The sequence below is a fragment of the Plodia interpunctella genome, chromosome 23 (assembly GCF_027563975.2).
Source record: "Plodia interpunctella isolate USDA-ARS_2022_Savannah chromosome 23, ilPloInte3.2, whole genome shotgun sequence".
NCBI classification, from domain to species: Eukaryota; Metazoa; Arthropoda; class Insecta; order Lepidoptera; family Pyralidae; genus Plodia; species Plodia interpunctella.
In genome coordinates this window covers 6,198,350-6,223,131 of record NC_071316.1, presented here as the reverse complement: position 1 = coordinate 6,223,131, position 24,782 = coordinate 6,198,350, and the positions used below count along the sequence as shown (strand labels likewise).

Here is a 24,782-nt window from a genome sequence, read left to right as displayed (position 1 = left end):
ATTGCGGCCGCGATACAATCTATTTATAAAAAGGTAAGCGTTTGTGAGTTTGTATGATTGAGCCGATTTCAAACATTCTTACACAATTAGAAAGGTACATTATCCAAGATTGCTATAGGCTATATTTTATCTCAAAATTCCCACGGGAGCGAAGCTTCGGGCAACATTCTAGTTATTCATATTTTAACAAAGACAAGTATTAGTTTTAATATCTGACCTTAAAATAAATAATTTGTACTATGGCAGTCTAAATATTCATCATTATTTATTAGAAATGATTCCTTTTTCAATAAAATTGACGGATCGTCATGACAGCACGGCCGCAGAGATCGAAACGCTCTGAAAACTACCTAGATATTATCACCGTTGCCAGCATTTCAAGAGAATATGTCTATATTCTCTTGAAATGCTGGCAACGGTGATAATATCTATAGTTTCTTTCAGACTTGGTGATCCTGTAAAAAAATCACCTGATTATATTATTATTATTATTGATACCTGAAAATTACCTAATTAAAAGTTGGACTCTTACCATTCAAATTTTCAAAATACAAAAAGCCAAATGTTCTTTTCGGAAAACATTTAATTTTATTTTTTTTTTTGACAATGTAATAGCGAAGTCGGCAATTCGCGTGAAACAAAAGAACTATTTCCCATTTCCGAGCCGCCACGCCGGCGTCGACGCAACAAAATAAAATAATAAAACTGAAAAAAAAATAGTACATCACAGAAATAAAATAAAGTAAAATGAAATAAGACATGTGAGTAGGGCAACCACACGGTATAGACCAGTATTGAGATTATTACATTTTCCCGCAAGTTCTGGTTATGTTGTTTGTTATTTGAATTATGCTTTTATTTATCCATTTATTAATTTAATAGAGGTTAATTTCATGTGAAAACAATACAAAATATATAAATGTTAAATACATTATCCATTTTGAATTGTTTTTATAAAAATAATACTAATAATAATATTATAAAAAATAAATACGTAAATATGTACGTAGTTAGTACATTCAACGCTCGGGGGGAAAATAATGGAAAGAAACAACAATAACAAAAATAAAGTGAGTAAGCTGGCTGTTTTATATTTCATTCAGATGGTTCATCATCATATCAGGGACCTTGACTATCCCAGTAAATATAACATATCATCTAATCATAAACAATACTTTGAGATACAATTCGAACCTTTCTACATAGAATTGAATAGAATCATTTATTTGCAAGATTTACATAGATCTTAAGTCAACTGTAACCAACCTGCATGCAGCCGCGCAAATATTAATAATAATTTTGATTTAAAACAATACTATACCAATAAAATATTTATATAAGTTCAATGTTTATAGGAGATAACATTAAATACTTTACATAAAAAAAAAATCTTTAAAAGTCCCAAACAAGACTCAGACTCGTGGCCACCGTACACATGAGCGAAACGCCCTACTTTCTTAGAGACGCACACACACACACACGCGTTTGTCCAATTTATAATATTGTTTTCCTTAGGATATATTTTTTCACTAGTATGGGAAGGGTGGCGCTCCCCCCCCAGTTATTATTAAAGACGTAGACTCACACATTCTTCGTAGCAAGTGTGATTAGATTAATATGGTTTGTATGGTTGTGTGTATCTCGCTTAGTAATCTGCAGCCGGGATTGTTTCGATGATATGTCATAATTTTATGTTACCGTGTGGGATATTGTGGATTGTATTTAACTTTTTTCTAACCCCCAAACTACAGAAGAGGAGTTATGTGTTTCACGTGTCTGTGTATGATATGAGCTGAACAAGATTTTGATGTAGTTTTTTTTTTTTTTTTTTTCATTTGATAGATAATTTAATCGAGAATGTTATATTAGGTAGTTAGCTGTGTTTGGTAATGGTGTGTTCAGCCGTATGGAAACCAGCTGTTTTCCAGCGTATGAGATGCTGTCAACAACTTCGAAGTCGTAAAAAACTTAAATTTTTGACAATTGAAAAATACATTTTTTTGTATGTATACATTTAAATATCTTAGTTATAAAATTGTAATTTTCAAGACAATAAAGAATTATTATTATTTTTTTCTATATATATTTTATCTCCTCATCTAACACAGGCCGTGGCAAGCGATAGATGAAGAAGAATAATATTAAATGGAATTATTATTATTAAATGTGTATTTTTTTTGTAACACGTTAACTTTCGAACCGTTGGTCTGACTTTGATGAAATTTCTATAGAATTTTTAAGTTAGCGAGGCAACAAAATCGGTTTAGTCGTTTTTGAAATTTTCACAATTTTGTAAAAAAATAATATTGTGTTCTCGAGGTCTAAGTTCGCGGCAAACAACTAGTTAATTTATTTTTATCTCAAATTCTAATTTAAAATAGTTTATTCAGCTTATGACGATAGACATTACTTATTAGCGTCAAAAAAATATTTTAAACTAAGTCTACTGCCGTTTAATTAACACGAACTGCACAATTATAAAACCACCACTTTCACTTTTCTATATACGACATTTTGTAAGCGTTAAATACTTAATTAGATTTATAGAATTGGATCGATAGAATTGGATGGTTAAGACCGCGTATAATCGAAAGGTTCCAGGTTCGAATCCCACTCGCGCCACATGAGTTTGTATACCAATCTGACTCATGAATAGTAATTGTCATATTCCACCACTTGCTTCCGTTTCCAATATGGTTTTATTTTTATTATTTTTTAATAAACATAAAACAATATTCTTCTTCTGAGGGTCGTGGTCATTACGTGGAATGAAACACACACAACAACTTTCTCGGCATTATTAATGGAGTGGTTTGCCATTGCCTTCTCCATTTCACACACAAGTTAATAATAATCAACCAGTGTGCAGGTTTCCTCTCGATGTTTTCTTTCACCGGAATAAAACAATATACTTTTGTAGTAAGTATATAAAACAATATGCTTACTACAAAAATTCAGTAAAAATAAGATCATATAATTACAAAGTCAGTTTACAATACAGTATTTCAATTAGTCTGCACTTCCCAAGATTCCTGCCGTCCTGTTACACGCTTCAGTCCCATTGCACGGCATTCTCACATTGATACATCGCCTTTAAATTTGGCAGTGGAACACGTTACAAAATCATTCGTGTTCGGCAGCCATTTTGTATTCCTAATTTATATCATCCATATCCGTATGTGCCTCTATCGATCGCCGCCATTTTTTTACATTTTATCGCTTCGAGTTTAAAGATAAAACGATAAGCTTAAATTGAAACTGTATGTGTTATCGATGGGGAATTCCGACCAAATATGCCTTTTAATGGATACTAAACTTTTGTCATATATTTTGTGAAGTGTTATCACCACGGCGTTAGCTATATAATTAAATTTAAATAAATAAATACATTTTTTTTCCTTACCTATATTATGTGATTGACGACCTCGGTGGCGCAGTGGTAAAGTTCTTGCCACTGAACTGAGAGGTCCTGGGTTCGATCCCCGGTCGGGTCATGATGGAAAATGATCTTTTTCTGATTGATCCGTGTCGTGGATGTTTATCTGTATATGTATTTGTTATAAAATATAGTATCGTTGAGTTAGTATCCCATAACACAAGTCTCAAACTTACTTTGGGGCTAGCTCAATCTGTGTGATTTGTCCTAATATATATATATATATATATATATATATATATATATATATATATATAAGTTCCCAGATTCGAATCCATGAAATTCAAAATTCTTTATTCAAGTAGACATCAATTATGATGCTTTGTTTTGTGTAATGTAATGACTCTAACCTGTTTTGCACACCTTATGAAATAAATATAAGTTATTGACGTCAATCAATTAATTAAAACTAAGTCTACTGCAGACTTCCAAAGCGCGTGTGAAGAAGAAGAATTTCAAATAGGTGTACCCAATCTGAATTATATAAGCATACGTATTAGATGGAAAATGCTCCACCGACAAGAACAAAGTTGTTAAATTAATTGTTGATGATGTATAGTTTACACAGATCACGATTTGCTTCCTGGTGTTCTTCTTTATAGTCGTGTTCCTCATGGCTGAGGGTCGTGGTTATTACGTGGAATGAAACACACACAACAACTTTTCTTGGCATTATTAACGGAGTGGTTTGCCAATGTCTTCTCCATTTTACACACAAGTTAATAAGAATCAACCAGTGTGCAGGTTTCCTCACGATGTTTTCCTTCACCGGAAGAAAGTGGTGGACGATGAAAACTACTATATATGAGTTAGATTGGTATACAAACTCATGTGGCACGAGTAGGATTCGAACCTGGGACCTTTCGATCCACAGGCGGGCGTCTTAACCATTACACCGCCACCACTTCTACTATTATGTTCTATTTAGTTCACTGTATGCGAATTCCAGGCAAGTCACCATCTGAAAAGGGTAGAAAAAATTCTGAGAAGCTTCCCAAAATTCCCAATTCCCGCAGGCTTGCTGGGAACTCGACGATGTTATACAAGACGCGATTTAATATGTAGTTCGGGAGGCAGTGCGAGTTTTATTAAAATTCTCCCAGGGCTCCAATATTACTGTGAAATATTGTTATATTTAATGTCTCTTTTGTTGCCATGCAGATGGTTTATAAAGACTGGAAATTATGCCTTTAAATGGGTTGAAATCCGAAAATATACATTCTTTTTCAGATTTTTCACTATTGCGAGACTTTGACGTATAACCACGCCTGAACTTCTTCATAATGGGCGTAAATATTCATTCAGGGCAACGCGTGTGTGCTATTGCAATGTTTGCTTGCTCAGCAGTATAAAAAAGTAAGATATAGTCATTTTTAAAACATGTTCTGATATTAAGCACAAGCCAACAGGAACAATAGTGGCGTTGACAGCTTTTTCTGTATAAATTTATTTGAAAAATGTTATACTACAACCAGCTTTCGAGTTAACCTTAACTTGAAAAATAAGAAATATAAAAAAGAATTAAAATTCCCAATTAGAAAAGAGCTCATTGACCTCTTTTTACATGACGTCACATTCCTGTTGACATACCCGTGGAATCTGTAGGTACTAACTAATACAATGGTCATACCATCCATACGAGAATCCGTTTTGCGAGTTGGGTTTTTGACCAGCTTTCGATATCGACATTATTTTCGCTTTAGTTAGCACAATATTCTTAATTTGATGAGCAATTTTGTAAATTCAGGAGTATTTCTAGTTATAGTCTACTGATTACTGGACTGTGCCTCTGTGAAAGAAAAAAACAACATACTTATACTTTTAGTGACATTTTAGAATGACAAATAGGTTCCGTAAGAATGACAAAAGTAAACGTGCAGTGAAGTATCTTATTTTATTAAATACCTTGATTGATAAATTATAATAATTTGTTCCGTTTACAAAAATGATAAGTACTAGCTGCGCCCCGGGGTTTCACTCCCGTGGAAATTTCGGAATTTAAAAAGAGTAACAAACGTACACACATACACACACATACATCCTCATAAACTTTCGCATTTACAATATTAGTAGGATTATTGGTCCCCGACTCTCCGTTAAGGTATTAAAATCTAGAAATATATTTAGTTTCTATAAAAATTATGTTTGTTTCAAATACGCGCGGGCAAACGCTAGTCATATATATATATAGAGCCACCAACCTTACGAAACGTTAACACGACAACGATAATATACATTATAACGTACACATATATGTACAGAAACCTCCAAGACCTATGTAAATACATTTGAAACAGATCATTTCACATGTTTTACAAAAAGACGCTATAGTTTTTTATGACAAAAAATTTCAACACAGAACGAGATTTTAAGCCGATACGTTTTTTCCTTCTTCCCTGATGGAGTACCCCCAACTATTTACACCCACCCTTTAGCCCTCGACACAGCCAACACACCCCCCTGAGGGTGGCAAACTTTTTTTAAACAAAACCAATAATATAAATTCCTGTGCCTGGGACTCGATTTTTGAGATTCACCGATGAGTTTCCACTTCGAATATTATTCAGTCGTGAATCAAATATTTCACTTATTTATTTCTACTACTAAGCAAGCAAATAGTCATGCAGCCCACCTGATGGGAAGCGGTCACCGCTGCCGCAGCCATAGCAATATGAACGCCTTCGTCACAGGGGCGTGGCTATTATAGAAAGCATATATTCAAAACGGTTATTTTGTAACAAAATCAAGTTTTTACAACTAAGTCGATTTTGAAGAAATTTGGTACATGGTACATTCAAAGCCTTTTTATATCATATGCCTAATTGGAAAGTTATCGAGCTAGTTTAAAATAGTATTACTGAATAGAATTGTTAGTAAATATTTGATAGGTGTCTCAATATTTGACAAGTGTCTACTTAAATAGTGACAATAACAAATCTTAATTTTTTGCTGTAGTATCTTTGATTTTTGAATGATCGAATAACAATTTACTTCAAAACAAGAGTCATGTATAATCGCGTGTGTAATTTAAAAATATGTACGTATATTGTATTCGCATTCAAATTAATCACAGCTGTATGGAAGTTCTAGAATTGAACTCCTGAGTTTGTAGTTTCGTTTCGAAATATCTATTCGGAATCAGATAAGCACTTCGTTAGTTTTTGGTTGTTTAAATAGAACTATTTCCTTTCTCCTATAGGATATCATTTGTGACAGCTTTTTCTGCTTATCTAACACAATTAATGTACTCATATCTAACACAAGTCAGCCCCACTTCAATTGCTGCGCCCGTAATGGTCCTTAATTATATACTAGATGTTGCTTCGCTCCCGGGGGAATTTTGAGATAGAATATAACCTATAGCAATCTTGGATAATGTACCTTTCTAATGGTGAAAGAATTTTTGAAATCGGTTCGGTAGTTTCGGAGATTACCCGCCTCAAACATACAAACTCACATACGCTATCTATATATAGTATAGATAAGAAAGATCTTTTACTTACATAAAAATAAATTTAAAATTTAAATTTATATTTAAAAAATGGTTAGCCCTTCTGGCATAATAGGGACCAACACTGTTTGAATGAGTTTCTTTCGGCATTTCTTCTCAGCAGTGGTCGTTCCGAAATGCTAGTAGTTTGTAGCTTTGGTAAACATCATTTAATTTAGAATATGACGTGAAAAAGTGCCTGTGAAGGCCTAATTTCTGAATAAATGATTTAATTTTGATTTTGATTTTTGATGCAAATTAAATAATTAATAATTGAATTGAGAATATCTCTCCGGTTTGACCCACAATTTTTTCCTCTTTTTGTTATGTATAATAATAATAATAATATTTTTATTCACCTATCAAAAAGTACAATAGTTGACAGAATCATTTTAGAAGGTAGATTTATAATTTATAAGTTAGTTGGACTGTGGATTTTGCTCTAAGCAATGTTTCTTGTCTGTTTCGTGTTTTATATTTTGGCAATAAAAGATTTCCATTTCTATATAGGACAGAATCCATAAATAAAATAAATAATGACAGAATCCTTACATATTACAAAACAAAAGTTCTCTGCCGCGTCCGTCTGTTCCCGATAAACTCAAAAACGACTGCACGGATTGATGACATGCAATTTTCACCAATAGATAGTGTGTTAGGTACCTCAGGAAGGATAAGGTGTGCAATTATGATTTTACCCCAGCGAAGCCGGGACGCGCCGCTAGTTTATATTATAATACTTAACTGAGACTTAATTTGTCTTCGAAATAAGTCTTTATCTTTACATCTTCAGAAACACGGTCTCTGTGTGGCTGTGACGCCATGAAACCCGGTTTGTTTTTTACGAGCGGCCGCCCAAACATGACCTTGCTTGGGAATGTCATTGTAGCCTATCAGCTGTCGAGGCTAATATGTGTTTTTAGTCACTTCGTATGGCCACGAAAGGGGGTAAAATGGTACTCTTTTTACAGTCATAGTTTACGTTTCCGCATACTCCAAAACCTACTTACAGAATTTTTTTTTTCCCAGCGATAGACTACGATTTTACAATGTATCAAAATGGGGTGTTGTCAATTATAAAATTGAAAATCCATCAACGGGCACCTGGCGGGACGCGGGTTCGACTCCCGCCCCGCGACTGATTGAATATAAATACGCGGTGACATGAGGGACCAGGGTGGCGTGGAGACGACTTACGTTTTCTAATTTTATTACTCGATTGGAATCACTGTTTTTTATATTGCAGTTTGATATGAAAAAAAAAATACTCTCTTCAGTTTTTTATGGACCTTCTCTTCCCTGTATACGATTAATTTTTATCATATGGATAAAAATAGTAATGTTTTGCCTTACAAATATACTAATAATGTATCTGTAGGATAACATTGTGAACTAAATTCCAAATCAATATAAAAGCTTAAATTTTAATCTACTTAAAAAGCACCTCAAGTCTTTATTAACTGATAAATGTTATTATACTTTAAATGATTTCTTTAATGATAGACTCGGATAGAATTTAGTGCTAGTATACATTATAATTCTTTTTTTTTTGTTATTTGTAGTGGATAATGCTATCCACTACAAATCCTCTTTATTTATATTTGCCTAGCTATATTCGGTAAAACATGTAGGTTTAATTCATTTTGACATCAATTTGTATATTTGTACTCATGTTTTTGGCAAATAAATGTTTTATTTCTTTCTTTTCTTTTCTAAAAACTAAATTAAAACTAAACCTTCCGTTTTTTTTTATTATGGACTAAATGTTGCCCAGGGCTTCGCTCCAGTGGGAATTTTGAAATAAAATGTAGGCTGTAGCAATCTTGGATAATGAACCTTTGTAATGGTGAAAGAATTTTTGAAATTGATTCGGTAGTTTCGGAGATAACCCGCCTCAAACTCATAAACTCACAAACGCTTACCTCTTTATAATAATAGTATAGATTGCTAGGTCGTCAGTCGTTGCGTAGAGTCATTCTTGGTTTTTGTGAGCGTCTATTGTTAATATGACAGACAAGTTACAGTTAATAAATTTTTTTAGAAACACAGATAATTATATCCACAATTTGCTTAATAATTAAACAATAAAGAAATTTACACAAAAAAACAATAAAATATTTTTTTTTATGAACTCTGACACCGATATCGCGCGCCATACAGAAAAAATAGTCACATGTTTGAATATTTATTCAAATTTCGTCGTTTAAATATAGAAAAAATCTCATTAATGCGAAAGAAGACCTATTTTCGAGTTAACAACAAGGAAAACTTGGAAGAATTGAATTAATTTACCGTATTACATTTCCAAAACAACTTTTCTGAAAAGTTGTGATTTTTTTTTTGTTGAAATTAAAATCAAATAATTACCAGAGAAACCATATACACGAGCATACTTTAAGTTTCTTTCGACTGTAGTTCAATGTAGTTCCCGTAGACGGGAATTTTGGGACATTAATATGTAACTGCTAGACATATACATATATGTATGTGTATTATGGTAGCCAGCTACTATGAAAATTCTCTTATAAGAAATAGCATTATAGCATATTGTTTTTTCAGGTAATATTTGTTATTATTGATTCATTGTATTTGTTTTTAATGTCGGCATTTCATGTAAACTAATTATTGTTTGTGACTAAGATTTCATAAAAACGTTCTCGATTTGCATTGTGCGTCAGAAAATACAATTACGCGTAAACAGCAACAAACGCGCAAATCATCAATTTACCGTATATTATTGAGGAAAATTGGATTGAATTTTCGACGAATCATATTATGCTTCTTTACAACTGTAATGAGTAATCATTTTGTTTTACATAATCTAGTCTTTTTACAAGCTTTTTAATTGCAATGAATGTATGTTTGGTCTGGTGGATTCTTGCTACTCAATTTTGAAGCAAATATCTTTAACCTATTGAGATGTAATGCTGTATGTTTGTTATTTAATACGGCCAGCTCATATATATAATAATCCCCCTTTTTCATTCATTTACTGTTTTATATTTCTTCCAATTTCATTAGTTAGAATAGTTATAACCTGGGACTTCATTAATGTTTATTTCATTGTATAGTTCATTGTATTCTACGAATTATACCCACGTACCAAATATCATCGAATAATTATTAGGATAATATTTCTGTTATTCAGAGTCAAGTATCGATTACGATTCATATCAATATATGGTACCTTTTTTAAGATGCAATAAGAGAATGTTAGAAAATTTCTTTATTGATTTGAAGGTAGCTTTAAAAGCTGAATTACCTGTAAAGTGAAGGCCAAATAAAAAATGTCAACCAAACACAATTTCATAAACCAATCCATCAAAACAAACTAAATATAAAATCGTGAAGGCCTCGACATTTAATTTTTGCGTAAAGCGACTCCACGCCACGTCTCCGCGGCGCCCGCATGTCATTTCGGCGGCCATTATAAAATGTCGGGAGTAATCGGCCTTTATTTTTATTTTATTTGCCCACCTCCCCCCCCCCCCTCAAGTCCCCACCACCCCCCGATATTTCAAACTTAACGACTGCTGTAAAAATATAGCGCTTTACTTGAAAAATTCTGGATGTTATGGCGCCGATCGCTTTGTTTTTAGGTTATGCTTTTTAACGTTTCGACGATGTTTTTTTTAAAACAATTTCTGTGTAAAACAAATCATTAATTAGGATATTATCCCAGAAGCTCTGTATTAGAGACGGGAACAGTTAATAATCTGTTCTGATGACCGCTATACATAAGTATTAGCTGAGCGGCTTCACCCCCGTGGGAATTTCAGGATAAAAAGTACCCATGTGTTATTCCAGATTATATTCCACCCGTGTACCAAATTTCATACAGATTTTGCGTGAAAGAGATACAAGCATCCTCACAAACTTTCGCATTTATAATATTAGTAAGATGGTTAGCAGTTAGATAATAATTATTTATAATAATATTGTTCCTAATGTTCTTTATTACATATTGCATTTCATGCAATCCACTATACGACACTTATCAGCTCTGTTTACCCGTAAAAACTAAAGACATGACACTGTATCATTGTTACCCACGCGTGGGCCAGCCCACAAAATGTTTATAATAATAATAATAATAATAATAAGTGCGTAGGGATGTGACGACCCCATCGCCCGCTGGATTTCCAGTGCAATCAGTCACCGCAGGGCAGCTTGTGGCGAGCTGTTGGTGAGCGGCGTCACCACGGACCCGATCTCCAGGGGACCACACACACATGCACCTACACACACATACACTCAGTAACACGTCCCTGCCTCTGTCTTGCCTTAGCCGGCCGGTCAGAGTGGAGTAGCAAGAGCAGAACATTCGCTCCAGGGTGGAAGTGTATTGCACGTAATGGCGTAATAACGGGGAAACCCGCTCTCGGGCAGCACCGTGATGGTGAAACCGGAGCCGCACCTCTCGACACCCTCAGCCGCTCTACTAGTGTTGCCCTCTTTGCTGCAATTTTGCATCGTGCAGCTTTTTTCGGGGGCCCATTGACAGAGCTGGCGAGTCACCGCCTGCCTATTTTATCCGTGTTTATACATTGGTCAGGCAGGCGACATAGTTTTGTCTCATAGACCTGAATACACATCACAAGCCTATTCAACCCAATAGCCCTATACGTTGTAGTATACATTATATTCCAATAGTCCTGCACTTTCTAAAAATTGTTCGCAAGTACATCTCCGTGGTGTGCTTGGCGAGCATGCTTTGGATTGTGCCCCACACCATTTTAGATCAAACATCTCACAAGGCCTCTACATGTTGGACCCATGTCCCCATGCAAGCCTCAAAGGACCGGGCTACGGCCCGTGAAACTTTTGAGAGATACAAATAATAATAAAATTTATTTGCAGGCAAAACACGGTAAATATTGGTTACAAGTTGCGACAAGAGTTTGTCTAATATAAGTTGTACAGGCGTGTTGCGCCAACAGTTGGCATGCAAATATTCAATTTCATAAATTACAATTTATGTTAGTTACATGCAGAATTTTTAACAAATAAATAATTTAAACATATAAATTAAGAAATTATTGAAATTTTATATAATAATGTCAATTATAATTTTTGAGGGCGCTGTATGTCAAAGTCAAAATTTAAATGCAAGAAATTCATTAATATCATAAAAGCAGTTAGTGACCAACAATGTATGAAGCTGTTTATAGTGGCCACCTCACTGTATCATTGTTACCCACGCGTGGGCCAGCCCACAAAATGTTTATAGTGGCCACCTCACTGTATCATTGTTACCCACGCGTGGGCCAGCCCACAAAATGTTTATAGTGGCCACCTCACTGTATCATTGTTACCCACGCGTGGGCCAGCCCACAAAATGTTTATAGTGGCCACCTCACTGTATCATTGTTACCCACGCGTGGGCCAGCCCACAAAATGTTTATAGTGGCCACCTCAACCTAATAAAAGAATTGGGTCAATTGGTCCTAAGGTATTAATTTTCTTTAATAGATTAGTCCAATATCAGAAGTTATGACGGAATTAGTTTCAACTGTTTATTTATCATTGATATAAGTATAAATAGATCTGTTATTTACTAGTTTGTTTTCGTATTACGTGGAATGAAACACACAACTTTCTTGGAGTGGTTCGCTATTGTGATACACGCGCTCCAGTCATTTATTATGTCATCTGTTATAATGTGTTACTAAAATACAATACACCCTATTTGCGCCTAAAACAAGTAGCATTTTTGTATAATTTTCAATATTTACGCAATGTCGTAAATTTTTAATTTTCCCCAACACATAAAACTGCTATTAAAGCAACATTTATCTATAAATATATCATTAAGTCTTCTATCATACTCCCCTTCCGTGGAAACAGATATAAAAAGTCCTATAAAGAATTAAAATTAAAAAATCTCACTTCGCGAGACGGCCAAAGGTAATATGAAATTAAGTTTGGTCATCTTAAATTACAATAACTGTTTAATAAGCTGAATTGATGTCGGACCAAGTAATTAAACTTGTTTTTCGACTTTTTAATATAAAACTTTTCAATTTCGGCGAAAAAAACCTGATGAAAATGCCGCCCCGAGCTGGCCGTTGTTTATGCCAAAAAAAATACCAAAAGTTTTCTCATACTTTTTAATTGTCGATGGTTAGGCCAAATACTGGCAGTTATGAATGGGAAGACATTTTCTTTATTTGTTTGAAATTAAAAAATAATAATTTTAAAATAAATAAAAAATAGTTTTATTAAAATTACATTTTTTTACATCAATGTAATGAATTAAAAGCTTCATTTGTTTTTATTTGTTATTGTAATGATAAAGTTTAGTCGTTTCAACATCAATAATATACTGGGATCAAATATAGAAGCATATATAATGAAATATGCGTAAGTATAAGTTATATTAGCTAACCAATCTAACGTTCGTATGTTTTTCTAATTATCTATATATCAGTTTAGTACGACGCGTGCCCAACATTGTGACCATACGTTTCACACTTTACCATAACAATAGTCTTCAAAACTTAAAGTTTCGGAAAAAACATTCAAAAGTTTCTAAACTAAAATTTATTGTGCCATTACACAAAATCATAATTATAAGGGGGCTGGAAAGAGACGGCAGATGTTTTGGCTGGTGTCAGAGAAGGACGGGAGATTTGGTTGGCGCCCTCGTGATAGTTTCCAAATTTTCGGAAAGCAGTGCGTATTGTTTGACAATGTGCTGGGCTCACATGGCGCTACGTGAAATTATGAATTGCTCTTCTTTATTTCACTTCTATATTATGAAAATGCCGAACTATCTTAAACTGATATAATTTTTTTGAATATAACTTTGAAATTGATAGAAATTATATGAATTCATTTTTATTAGGTATTCGTTTTGGAGCGAATAAAAACAATAAAATTTTAATTTGATTTGAAATTGTAGATTTCAATTTGTTTATAACGATATGTTTATTTTGTTGTTCTTTTCAGTTCGTTCGTTCAGTTCTTTCTCAGTAGTATTGTTTTCAGATTATATTTATTTTTAAAAATTAGATTTAACTTCAAGTTATTTATATATAAATGAATTGTGCTTAAGTATTTGGTGTTTTAATTTCAAAAGAATTATTTTGTGTTTATGCTTAGTAAATACAACATTCCCATCTTGAGATTAATTAACATGGTCGCCATGTGAACCCTGCCTATCTCTGATGCACCGACCCCTTGTCGAGGGGCGTAGGGTGGGGTACACAATTTTTGCCATTTTACCAAAAAAATAAAAACACATTTTTAGTTAAAAACATACTGCTTCGGCGCGTACGCGCATTCTGTCACGCGCCGTTTGAACTAAAAAAAAAATTAAATGTCATTGCGGCTTTTTGACAGTTAGTGATGTGGTGCTATGTTTTGGTACCCGGTGAAAAGTGTGAACATTTTGTGTGATTTTGTGAACAACAAATGAAGGACATTCAACACCAAAGTCAAGATAGAGACAGGTGAATTTTATGACAACGCCATTTCTGCTAGTCTTCCTAGAACTATTTAAATTTTAAAAAAATAAATTGGCGCGTTGTTGAGGAAAAATTAATGATTACGAGCCGTATTCGTAGCAGATTTTAATTAATGCCTAAAATAAATAAATTCAATTATAATGGAGGAACTATTAAGAATTGAAGTTTTTATGTTTTTAAATATTTTTTTTACCAATTCACTGTATATACGAAATGAATGTGATAGAATAAAAGCTATTTACAGTTTTATCATAAAAACGTAATTTTTCTTGGTTTACACGGGAAGAAAATAATCACAATAGACCAGACACCATTGAAATTTATATAAAATATATATCTAACAAAAACGACGGTATACAATCGTAATTAGGTAGATGATTCGGTAACGACGAATGAACTTAATTATCTTCTGCTTCTTTTAATGCCAATAGATCATAGTTTAAGATCACTAAATAATAATTAAATAAAATATAGATGTGTTTTCACAGTTGTTTAGGCAATTTATTAACGAAGATTTATACATACAAAACAGAATATTAAACCGTGCAAAACTGGGCTGGGTCGCTAGTTTTCAACTAAAAGTTTATGTTTGAGAAGGGAAACATAGCATCTTGCATGCTATAATTTATTTTTTCTTAAGTGTCTCGGTGGACGTACAATCAACAGCACATCAAGCTACCCAATTTTATTGCAAAGTCGTCGCTATTACCGTGACATAAAGATCTAGGCAGGTTCATTACGATAATTATTAAATTATAATGTATTTGTCATATAAGAGTCTTATAAGAATATTTTTAAAGAACAAGAAATATGAAGTTTCTGTAATTTTTCGAAGAGTCCTTGTAATTTTTAACGTGTAGCTGGTTGATCACCGAATTGTAAATGTCATTATTATACCACCCAATCCCATGGACATATCAAAAGTTCTGGCCCGACCTATCCGACAATACTGCAACGATGACAGATTATTAAAAGTATCACGTAAAAACAATCGAATTGCTTCTCAAACCAAATATTAATCAAGATAATACAATGAATATAATATAATTGATATTTGTGAGGATCGTTGCTAGTGGAAATCTCTAGTCTCTGCCCATATCATCGGCAAACTGGCGCGATAATTTGTATAAACCTATATTGTATAATACGATAAACTAACGTGAATGTATCTCAATTTCAGATGCGGCGGTGACGCGATGTCGGTGGCGCCGGCGGTCAAGCGCGAGCTGGACTTGGACAGCGGCGGCGGCAGTCCGGGGCGAAAGCGGCGCAAGCAGGCCGCTCCCACCCGCGCGCCGCAGCCTCTCCCGCCCCCGCCGCTAGACCTGCAGGCCAAGATGGCTGACATCTACAAGAGCGCCCTTGCCTTCGGAGAACTCACACTACCCACCTTCGATCCTCTCGCCGCATTTAGACTCCTCCCAAGACACGAACCCCCGCGAATATTCAACCCTGAGGCCTACTGCGATCTGTGCTGCAAGGAATTCTGTAACAAATACTTCTTGAAAACACACCGCGCGAACAAACACGGCATCTATGATGGCGGGGAGCCACAGCCGGCCGCACCCCCGCCCGCGCAGCCCTCCCCCCCGAGACGAGCGTCTGATGAAGAATCAGGAGGAACACCACGACGCCTCTCCCCAGACTCCGCAAGGCGGGCGCGCGAGGCGGGATTCCAACCTGACACGTTACGAAGACTCGGCGTCGTAAACCCTGAAGCGTTCTGCGAGATCTGCTGTAAAGAGTATTGTAATAAGTACTTTCTGCGCACGCACCGCGAGCGGCGGCACGGCGTGCCCGCGCACCGCTCGCCGGCCGCCGAGCTGTCCCCCAGCGCGGTGACGCCGCCCATGTCTCTCGCCACGCCGCTCACCACACCCATGAGCACGCCCATCACCACGCCGCCGGCGCTGCCCGCTCCACCGCCCGACACTCCGCCGCGGTCGCACTCACTACCTCCCCCCTATGATTCTGAGGAGATGGCAGAAGTAAAACGAGAATGTGAGGAAGACTTCGAGGCGGCGCTGAGAGACGGACAGACGAGTCCCTTGAACTTGATTGTGGAAGAGCGGGGAGTGGCGTCTCCGGGGTCCGCCAGCGAAGAGTTGCGAAAGCTACAAACGATGATCTCGCAGCTGAACGAGCTGGCGGCGGAGCGCCTCGTCGACGACCCCATGGAGGCCGGCCCGCGCCCCCCGAGCTCCTCCCCTCCACCGCCTGACGAACGCCGCGCTTCTTCATCTTCCGGATCCAGTTTCTGTGAGATTTGCAACAAGGAGCTTTGCAATAAATACTTCATGCGCACCCACATGCAGCGCATGCACGGGATCTCTCTGGAGAGCGGCACGCAGCTCGGCGGGGTCACCTGCGACATCTGCCACAAGGAGCTCTGTAGTAAATATTTCTTGCGCGTGCACAAACATAACACTCACGGTATACCAGCACCGCCGGCGCCGGCCAACGCAGCGCCCGCGGAGCCGTGCCCGCTGTGCGCGCGCCGGTTCCGCGGCCCGCGGGCGCTGCGCGCGCACCTCCTGGCTGAGCACGCGCCCCCCGCGCGCCCCCCGCCCCCTCCGCCGCGGCCTCTCGACCTGCTCGCCAGGGACAAACCATACGCATGTTCCTACTGTCCGTTCACGACGGACGTCCTCGCGTTCTTATTTGCGCACGAGCGAGCGCACGCCCAGCAACAAGCAAACGAGCCGATAGAGAATAATACCGAAGCGAGTGGCGGCGAGCAAGAGAGCGGCGAGGGCGCGAGCGAAGCCGGGGACGCGGGGGAAGGGGAGGGCGAGGCGCAGTACTCGTGTTCGCGCTGCGAGTTCCGCGCGGAGGGGTTCGCGGCGCTGGAAGCCCACCTGCGCGCGGCGCACGGCGGCGCCGGCGCGCTGCTGGCGGTGCCGCGCGCGCCGCAAGCGCCGCTAACTATGCAGCCATTCGTGGTGGAGGAAGCGGGCGGCGCGCTGAGCCTGGTGCCGGCGCTGGTGTTCCTGCCGGTGCGGCGGCGCGCGACGCGGCGCGCCACGGTGACGCTGACGCTGACGCCGGCCTAGCCGCGCGCCGCCGACCCGCCGACGCCCGCGCGCGCTCGCGGCCTGAGATTCCATCGCCGCGCGCGCGCGCGTTCGATCGCTGAACTGTACTAACTACATTTAACGCTGTGTGCCTTCAAGCGATTGCTGAAAATTTTATGAGACGTAATTATAATCGGAGAAGCTGTTCCGGCCGCCCGCTCGAGCGCCTCACCGCGCGGCGGCCCCCGGCTTTTTTTTTTCAGAGTCTAACTTCATATATTGAGAATTATATTGAACGGGTGATATATGAAACGTTGCCGCTTATAAATTCGATTATTTATTATTATCTCCTGGAAGTTCCGTCGGTCGGTCCGAGACGAGTTTTTGAAACGTCGATTTCGATCGGGAGAAGAAATACACCCTAGGCATAAATTTATTATTATTTAACGTATGTAACCGGCGGCGCGTGCGCCGCGATAGAGTCGTAGTACCGGTCGATGTTGATCACTGAGCGCGCCGGTGGCGGCACAGCCGGGCGACGGTCGCCGAGCCGCGGCCCTCACGAGCGAGCGAGCGAGCGCTAGAGTACTACGACAACCGCTCTACCTCACAACGTTAGGTTTTATATTAGCTGTTATTGTATAAATTATATTTTGGAGTTACAAAGTACAAATATACCGCGTTCATGTTAGCTACTCGACTATTTATTGTTGTCTACGAGTGACTTAAAGCACAAAGATACGTACTATTGGGCAGTGATCAACATTAAACGTAATTTTAGTATTAAATTTGATTAGATATGTGGTGTTGGGAGCTCGGTCGGATTGTGTTTTGTTGTGTCACACATCAGTCTAATACGGGTCTTTTTTGGGGCCGGGCGCAGCTTGGCCCCGCTTCGGCCGGGCTTATCATTTTATCACTTATTTCTATTGTAATCTATAATATATACGTTACAGCGGGTGGTGCTGGCGTTGCTCGTCTCTCGCGCGAAATGTCCATTAAATAGTTATATAGTTGTAAGAGAAGTTGCCGAATATTTTTGACTTTGAAATTTTACCGGTCGTGAAATAGCAATTTTGAGTGTTGAACTCGTTCAAGTAACACCACGTGCAAAGACTGAAAGATCTACCTCAATCCGCGTTAGAGACGAGTAAGCTGCAGCAATTGTCAAATATTATTATCTTGATAATCAAGACTTATTTGATGAGGTAATTTGTTTAAATAATTCATTATTCGGTAGTCAGTGTGGAGGTTAGCTTGTATAAACCATGCAGCTTCTAAACAAAGTTCCTATGTATGTACGTAAGTTGTAATTTATAGTAAACTAGAGGCAGGGAGGGGACGGCGGTGCGGGGGGCGGCAGACACCTGATTTTTATAATATATTGTGATGGAGTCAGGGTAATGCTGGTGCAATTGTCCTAATCACTAACAATCTAGTAAAAAATCCTACTAAATTTGACTTACTTGAAGATAAAATATTAGTATATAATGAAACAGGTGATGTAGATAAATTTAATGATGATTTAGTAACTGTAGTTCCTAAAAATACTTCCAAAGACGTAAAATTTAAATTGGAATCAATAGACCATCTTCCTTTTCAGTCTTCCTTTCGAGCCAAACCGAAACTCTTCGCACAGCCGTACTAGCCCCGCGCGATACAACAAATTATATTAATAACGTTTTAAATAATAACAAAATTAATAAAAAATGTACGCGTGGTGACGATCCAGATACTATTGTGTATTTTCAAAACGAGGGGGGCGTTTTAGAGGAACAACATGCAGTGGACGCCGAATTTTTACTATTTAGGAAAGTACACACTGGTTCTGAACTCGTCCGACATGGATGTAGTGAAAATGTATCTATTGTGTTCAGTATTCTTTCCCATAATCGCCTTGTACCTTGAGTGAACGAGACCAATGATCAATAGTACAAATAACCAATGTATTAAAGCGGTGATTGGTAACAAATAATGAACAGTACAAATTAATGTTAAGGTAGATGCAACAGATAATGACACCACTCGGGTACAAAGCTTGTAAACTGCTCGCCACAGTCGCACCTTTTTTTGTTTTAATAGTTTCTCTTTCTGAAATATGAAACTATGTTTGTCAAACCAGTTTTTTTTAAACGTTTCATTGTATAATTTAAATTTCTCTATGTGAAGCAAGATATGGATTATTGAGGATTTTTATTTTTTCTACTAAATATGTCAAAAATATCACTACGATATTTGCTGTAGAAAAATAAAGTTGTGATTATTTAATTATTATATATTTCAAATATCGTAGTTTACGTTTGACTTAAGTATATCTTGCATATATTAATTTTAATTTAATTTTAAGAATGCTACCTGCATATAATGTTTTTTTTAACATTTATTACAATGAAATTTGTTGGTAAGAAATTGCAAACAATTAATGTATATTTTGATTTACTATAATTGTAATTATATTTTAAATGTTATTTAAAACATTAAAAAATCTAAAGTTCCTTCCTAGTCTTCTGTAAATTTTACATTCCAATATTTAATTACAATAATTTAATTGTATAATATAAGTTCTAGTCGATTCTCATCTAATTTAAAATTTTAAAATTATTTTAAGTGCGACTGTAAAATAAATGGTCATTATTTATCAACTTATTATATAAAACTGTGTTATTTCTAGTCAAATTATTTTTTAGATTTAGCTAATGTGGAAATCAATGTCAAATCTTAATCACATTATAATATAAAAATAATATTTAGTACAAAAATACTTAACAAAAATATTGCCTATTTTTAAAAAATAGTAAATTAAAGATATGTATCCAAATATGGTGAGCAATTATGTAAACATTGGTTTCCACATTGGACAAATTGAATAAAATTTATAAAATATATAAAGAGAATTATATTCTGGCTGGAGAGAGCCACCTAATACCGCGCCATTTTGTAGCACGTCACACAAAAATACAGATGATTAAGCTTGTGCGAGTTGGAATTATTAAAATGTTGTCACAACACGCACTGAGCTATTAAACTAAATGAATTATTATTATGGAAATATTTTCTATTTCGAATGGTGTTAAAAATGGGATGTAGGATTTGTATTAGCAGAAGTGCAGAAAAAAAATTGCGTAAAGTGTTTCAGTATTTATTTTTTTAACTTATTCAGCGAATCTTGTGAAAGTGTTGTCCAAGATTTCTGATATTAATAACATATTAATTTGCAATAAGATTTTACGTAACGATACCTATAAATAATCGTAAATATCTACACGTATGTTTAAAATAACACCATTATAGCAAGCTAACTAAGAATACAGGCTGTGCCCCGTGATTTCGTTTAAATATTGATGAATATAATTGTGATGGAGAAATCGCTGGGCACAATTAATTATTACATAATATCCGGTGCGAGCAAAACTAAAACTCGCGGTAAAAGTACGTACAAATGAAAAATAATAATTTTCTTTTTTTAATATAGAACGTGCTACTTTATGGTCAGCGGTCGGTATATGTTCCTAGATCCGTCTGTTTGTTATATTTGTTTTCCTTTTAACTACGAGCATTTCTACCGTATTCAATAAATTAAATATACAAATAATTAATTCGTTTTTATTTCTGTTATTCCTTTTTCCCACTTATAGAAACGTACGAGTACCTACATGTGCAGTAAAATTTTACTTGCGCAATTAAGTAATTGCAAAGACAAATTACTTATAAGTTGTTCAAACAGTATAATTTGTAAGTACTGCACGTACCCATATATAGAACATAGTATGTGTTTTAAGTGTAACATAACGCTAATATTGCATGCCTGTAAGGGTAAACTGTTGAAACTATTGTATGTGCCACACCTTGTACTACACAGTTACTGCAACAAACATATTTGAGTTTGAGTTTGCATTATTATGCATTGCAAAATATAATACGCGCAAAATACTGCCTATATAGGTACATACATACTAAAATTATTTGCAAGCATTTAATGTTGTTTATTAATATAAAAAATAATATTGAACTTATATAGGTCTAGCTGAACACCGTGGGAATTTCGGGATAAAAAAGTAGTTATACCTACCCTATGTGTTATTCCAGGTTATATTCTACCCGTGTATCAAATTTCGTAACAATCCGTCCAGTAGATTTGCGTGAAAGAGTAACAAACATACACACATAAATCCTCATTCGTATTTATAATATATATATGTATAGATTGCTTATATGAATCATGTGGGAGGTGTGGGAGGATAGGGAACAGTAATGAAAAACCGGCACACACAGCATATAAAACATAACATTAGGCACTTAAATTAGCTATTGCTATCGAAAAGAAGAATAAATATAATAACTAAATATAAATATACAGTGACAAATGACACAGATTGAGTTATCCCCAAAGTAAGTTCGAAACTTGTGTTATACTAACTCAACGATACTATATTCTATAACATATACATTACATAGATAAACATCGAAGACCCGGGTCAATCAGAAAAATATCATTTTTCATGTTGAACTGACCGGGATTCGAACCAGGGACCTCCAATGTAGCAGTCCGGGATAATGACAATTAAGCCACGGAGGTCGTCAGAATGCTTAAAAACAATGCCCTTGAGCAATTCAGAAGACGTAGGTAGCATTAGTAATTATAGGTACCCATAGTATTACGCATACTAAAGCAATACCTCTTGCTCAAAATATATTAAAATATTGTTTGCGTAAACAAAGTAGGTATTAAACTAAATGACAAATCATGCACAATTCGGTTGAGTCAATTCCAGCCAGTAAATAGTATTTGTATGACGTCACTGATAAAATCACGGGCGTCATCATCGAGGAAGTTACGTTGTTATTGTTTCGATGGGCGTCATACAGTTACATATAGAAGGGAAGGTAATGGCTGTCATAATTACCACAGAAGCACAGAAATATCATCATCATAGCCACAAGTCCACTACTGGACTTAGGTCCAAAGACTTCCAAGATCGATTGGAAGCAGCTTGCGTCCAGCGTCTTCCCGCGTCCTCTGGGAGGATGTAAAACGCCGCTTGCCGGCACGTGGCGGCCATTCCAAAACTTTGTCTGCCCCAACGGCCGTCAGTTCTGCGCGCTGTGTGTCTCGCCCACAGCCTCTACAGCGAACTAATCCGCTGGGCTATGTCAATAACATTCGTTCTCCTACCGAATTCCTAATTACTAAAATAAAGTGAGTACATGATAATCAATGGTAATTAAGGAATTTTATAAGCACTCTTATCTATTTAAATGGAGTACCTATAAGTATACGAAAGACAACACAAGTGATAGCAATGGACATTCTTCTAATTAATAATACCCCAAACAGCGTGTCTCAAAACGAAAAATCATCAAAACAAAGCACTCAAAATTCAAAAAACCGTAAAATTTTCAATAAATAAATCACACAGTAAACGCGCGGGAAAAAATACAACAAAAATAGTCTTAATTAAAGATTATGTTCGCGTCAACTGTCGGCTTTAGATTAACAGAAAAAAACACATTTTTTTTACAAAAAAAAAAACGTCGTTTTATTAAAAGCGACACCCATTAAAATCGCAGTGCGAGGGTTGTATTGTAATGCGCATCTGTCAAAGAATTAAGGGGTGAAAATGCAGTAAAATTGTTGAAAAATGGGTTAAATGTTGGAAAAAACGGCAAAACATTGAAACGGAGAAGGGGTCGCGACGTGTCAACATGCAGGGTTTAAATGGTGTCGATACGGTTGGTAACATTTTGAACTTGGGTTCAAAATTATTTTCATTTGAATTTATTTTAGTTTACCCGACCGATTTCGATGTAACTTGGTAAGTACCCATGCAACGTCTCTGTGGTGATAATAGCGACAAATTTGCAACGAAATTGTGGCTGTGGACAGCAAAAAGTATATATATAAGTAGTAAGTATCAAGTATATATATAAGTAGTAGCACTTTCATTTTTTAAATCAAACATAACTACAGTCATCATGCATATCTATGTGGCGAAAAAATTTACAATTAATTTGGGTATCTTAATGAAATGGCGACTATATTAACTAATTTCATAAACTTTTATCCAAAACAATCAATCAGAAGTGGAAGCATTAATCTTGAAACTATTTTCCCGTAAAAAAGTCGCCAGCACAAAAATATATTTGCATATTTTTGGTCTTCACAAATATTATTATGAAATATAACCTATAGAAGATGTTTCAGTCTAGATAAAAATTAAAAACATATAAAAAAATATGACACGTGCATGGAATCGAAGTACAAAGAAATAAGAGCAATTTCGAATCAATAAAAAGTAAACAATATGCAATCAATCACATTATAATACGCGCTTCTTGACACTTCTCCCTCTGACCTTACAAAATACACATTTTTTACAAAAAAAAACTATTTTTAACAAAATCCGTTATTCGAAAAAGAAAAAACTCTAAATCATTCTCTAAAAACCCATTGTTATTTTTAAACCCTTGCTTTTTATACACGTGACAAGCGCGCGTCGATTTTTTCCAAGAAAAAAAAATATCACAAAAAATGTAATTCGCTAAGTACGTACCAGTGACCTACATTGCATGCACCCCATGTTATTTTTCCAAATTTCTGTAAAAACCACCCTTTTATTACAGTTTTTTTTATTCGAATCGAATAATTGAATTAAATCCTTTTGCAAAAGGGTTTGATAAAATACCCGATATTAAGCTTTTTTATCTGTGCGCGTCAAATTCTTTGCGACTTGGGAATGTCATTGTTGGCGGCAAAATTACACGTTCTGTCAAAATTTCGCGCCATTTACTTCGTCGGACATCTGCCGAGACAAAAAAACTTAGACACAATGCAAATAGGGGTGGTACGCGTGCAGGACATTAATTTTTAGGGGGGAATCGACATTTTTGATGTAAAAGAGAAAAAGTATTTAAAGTATAACGAAATATGTCCCCTCATTTCAATATTAATGTTTCAAATACAAACATAATTGTGAAAGCATTAAATTAAGAATTGGTTTTATCGCTCGCGTAAATTTTTATTATTTCTTCGGATTTATGGTCGTAAAAGTCATTAAAACGTCTATTGTGTTTTAAGGAAACGTTTTATGTGAAAATAGGTTATAGTTACATGGCCTTATTAATATTTTATGTTTTAATTAAATGCTACGCTAACGAGATTTATACAAATACCGATTAACGAATGAGGTTAATACGAAACATGAATACCTACAGTATAATTGGTTTAAAATAGACACCACTGCATTTAACGTTAAATGAATTTAAAAAAGAAGTAAGAAGCGTTAAGTCGGTGTTGGTAATGAAGCCAGACAGGACCAAATGCGGGCTCGGGAAGAACTGAGACAGATTGTGGTAACACGAATGAAAAGGTCATG

At 36.2% G+C, this 24,782-nt stretch overlaps 1 protein-coding gene across 1 annotated transcript in view; it reads left to right on the top strand.

The window, feature by feature from the left end:
• The window catches only part of LOC128680180 (zinc finger protein 579-like), a 48,518-nt gene extending 27,542 nt beyond the window's left edge, over positions 1-20,976 (top strand). Inside the window, exon 2 of the mRNA XM_053763097.2 lies at positions 15,576-20,976. Within this exon, the coding sequence (XP_053619072.1) occupies positions 15,592-17,448 (1,857 nt within the window). The 5' untranslated portion in view covers positions 15,576-15,591 and the 3' untranslated portion in view covers positions 17,449-20,976. The remainder of the gene's footprint in view (positions 1-15,575) is intronic.
• The last annotated feature ends 3,806 nt before the right edge of the window (positions 20,977-24,782 follow it).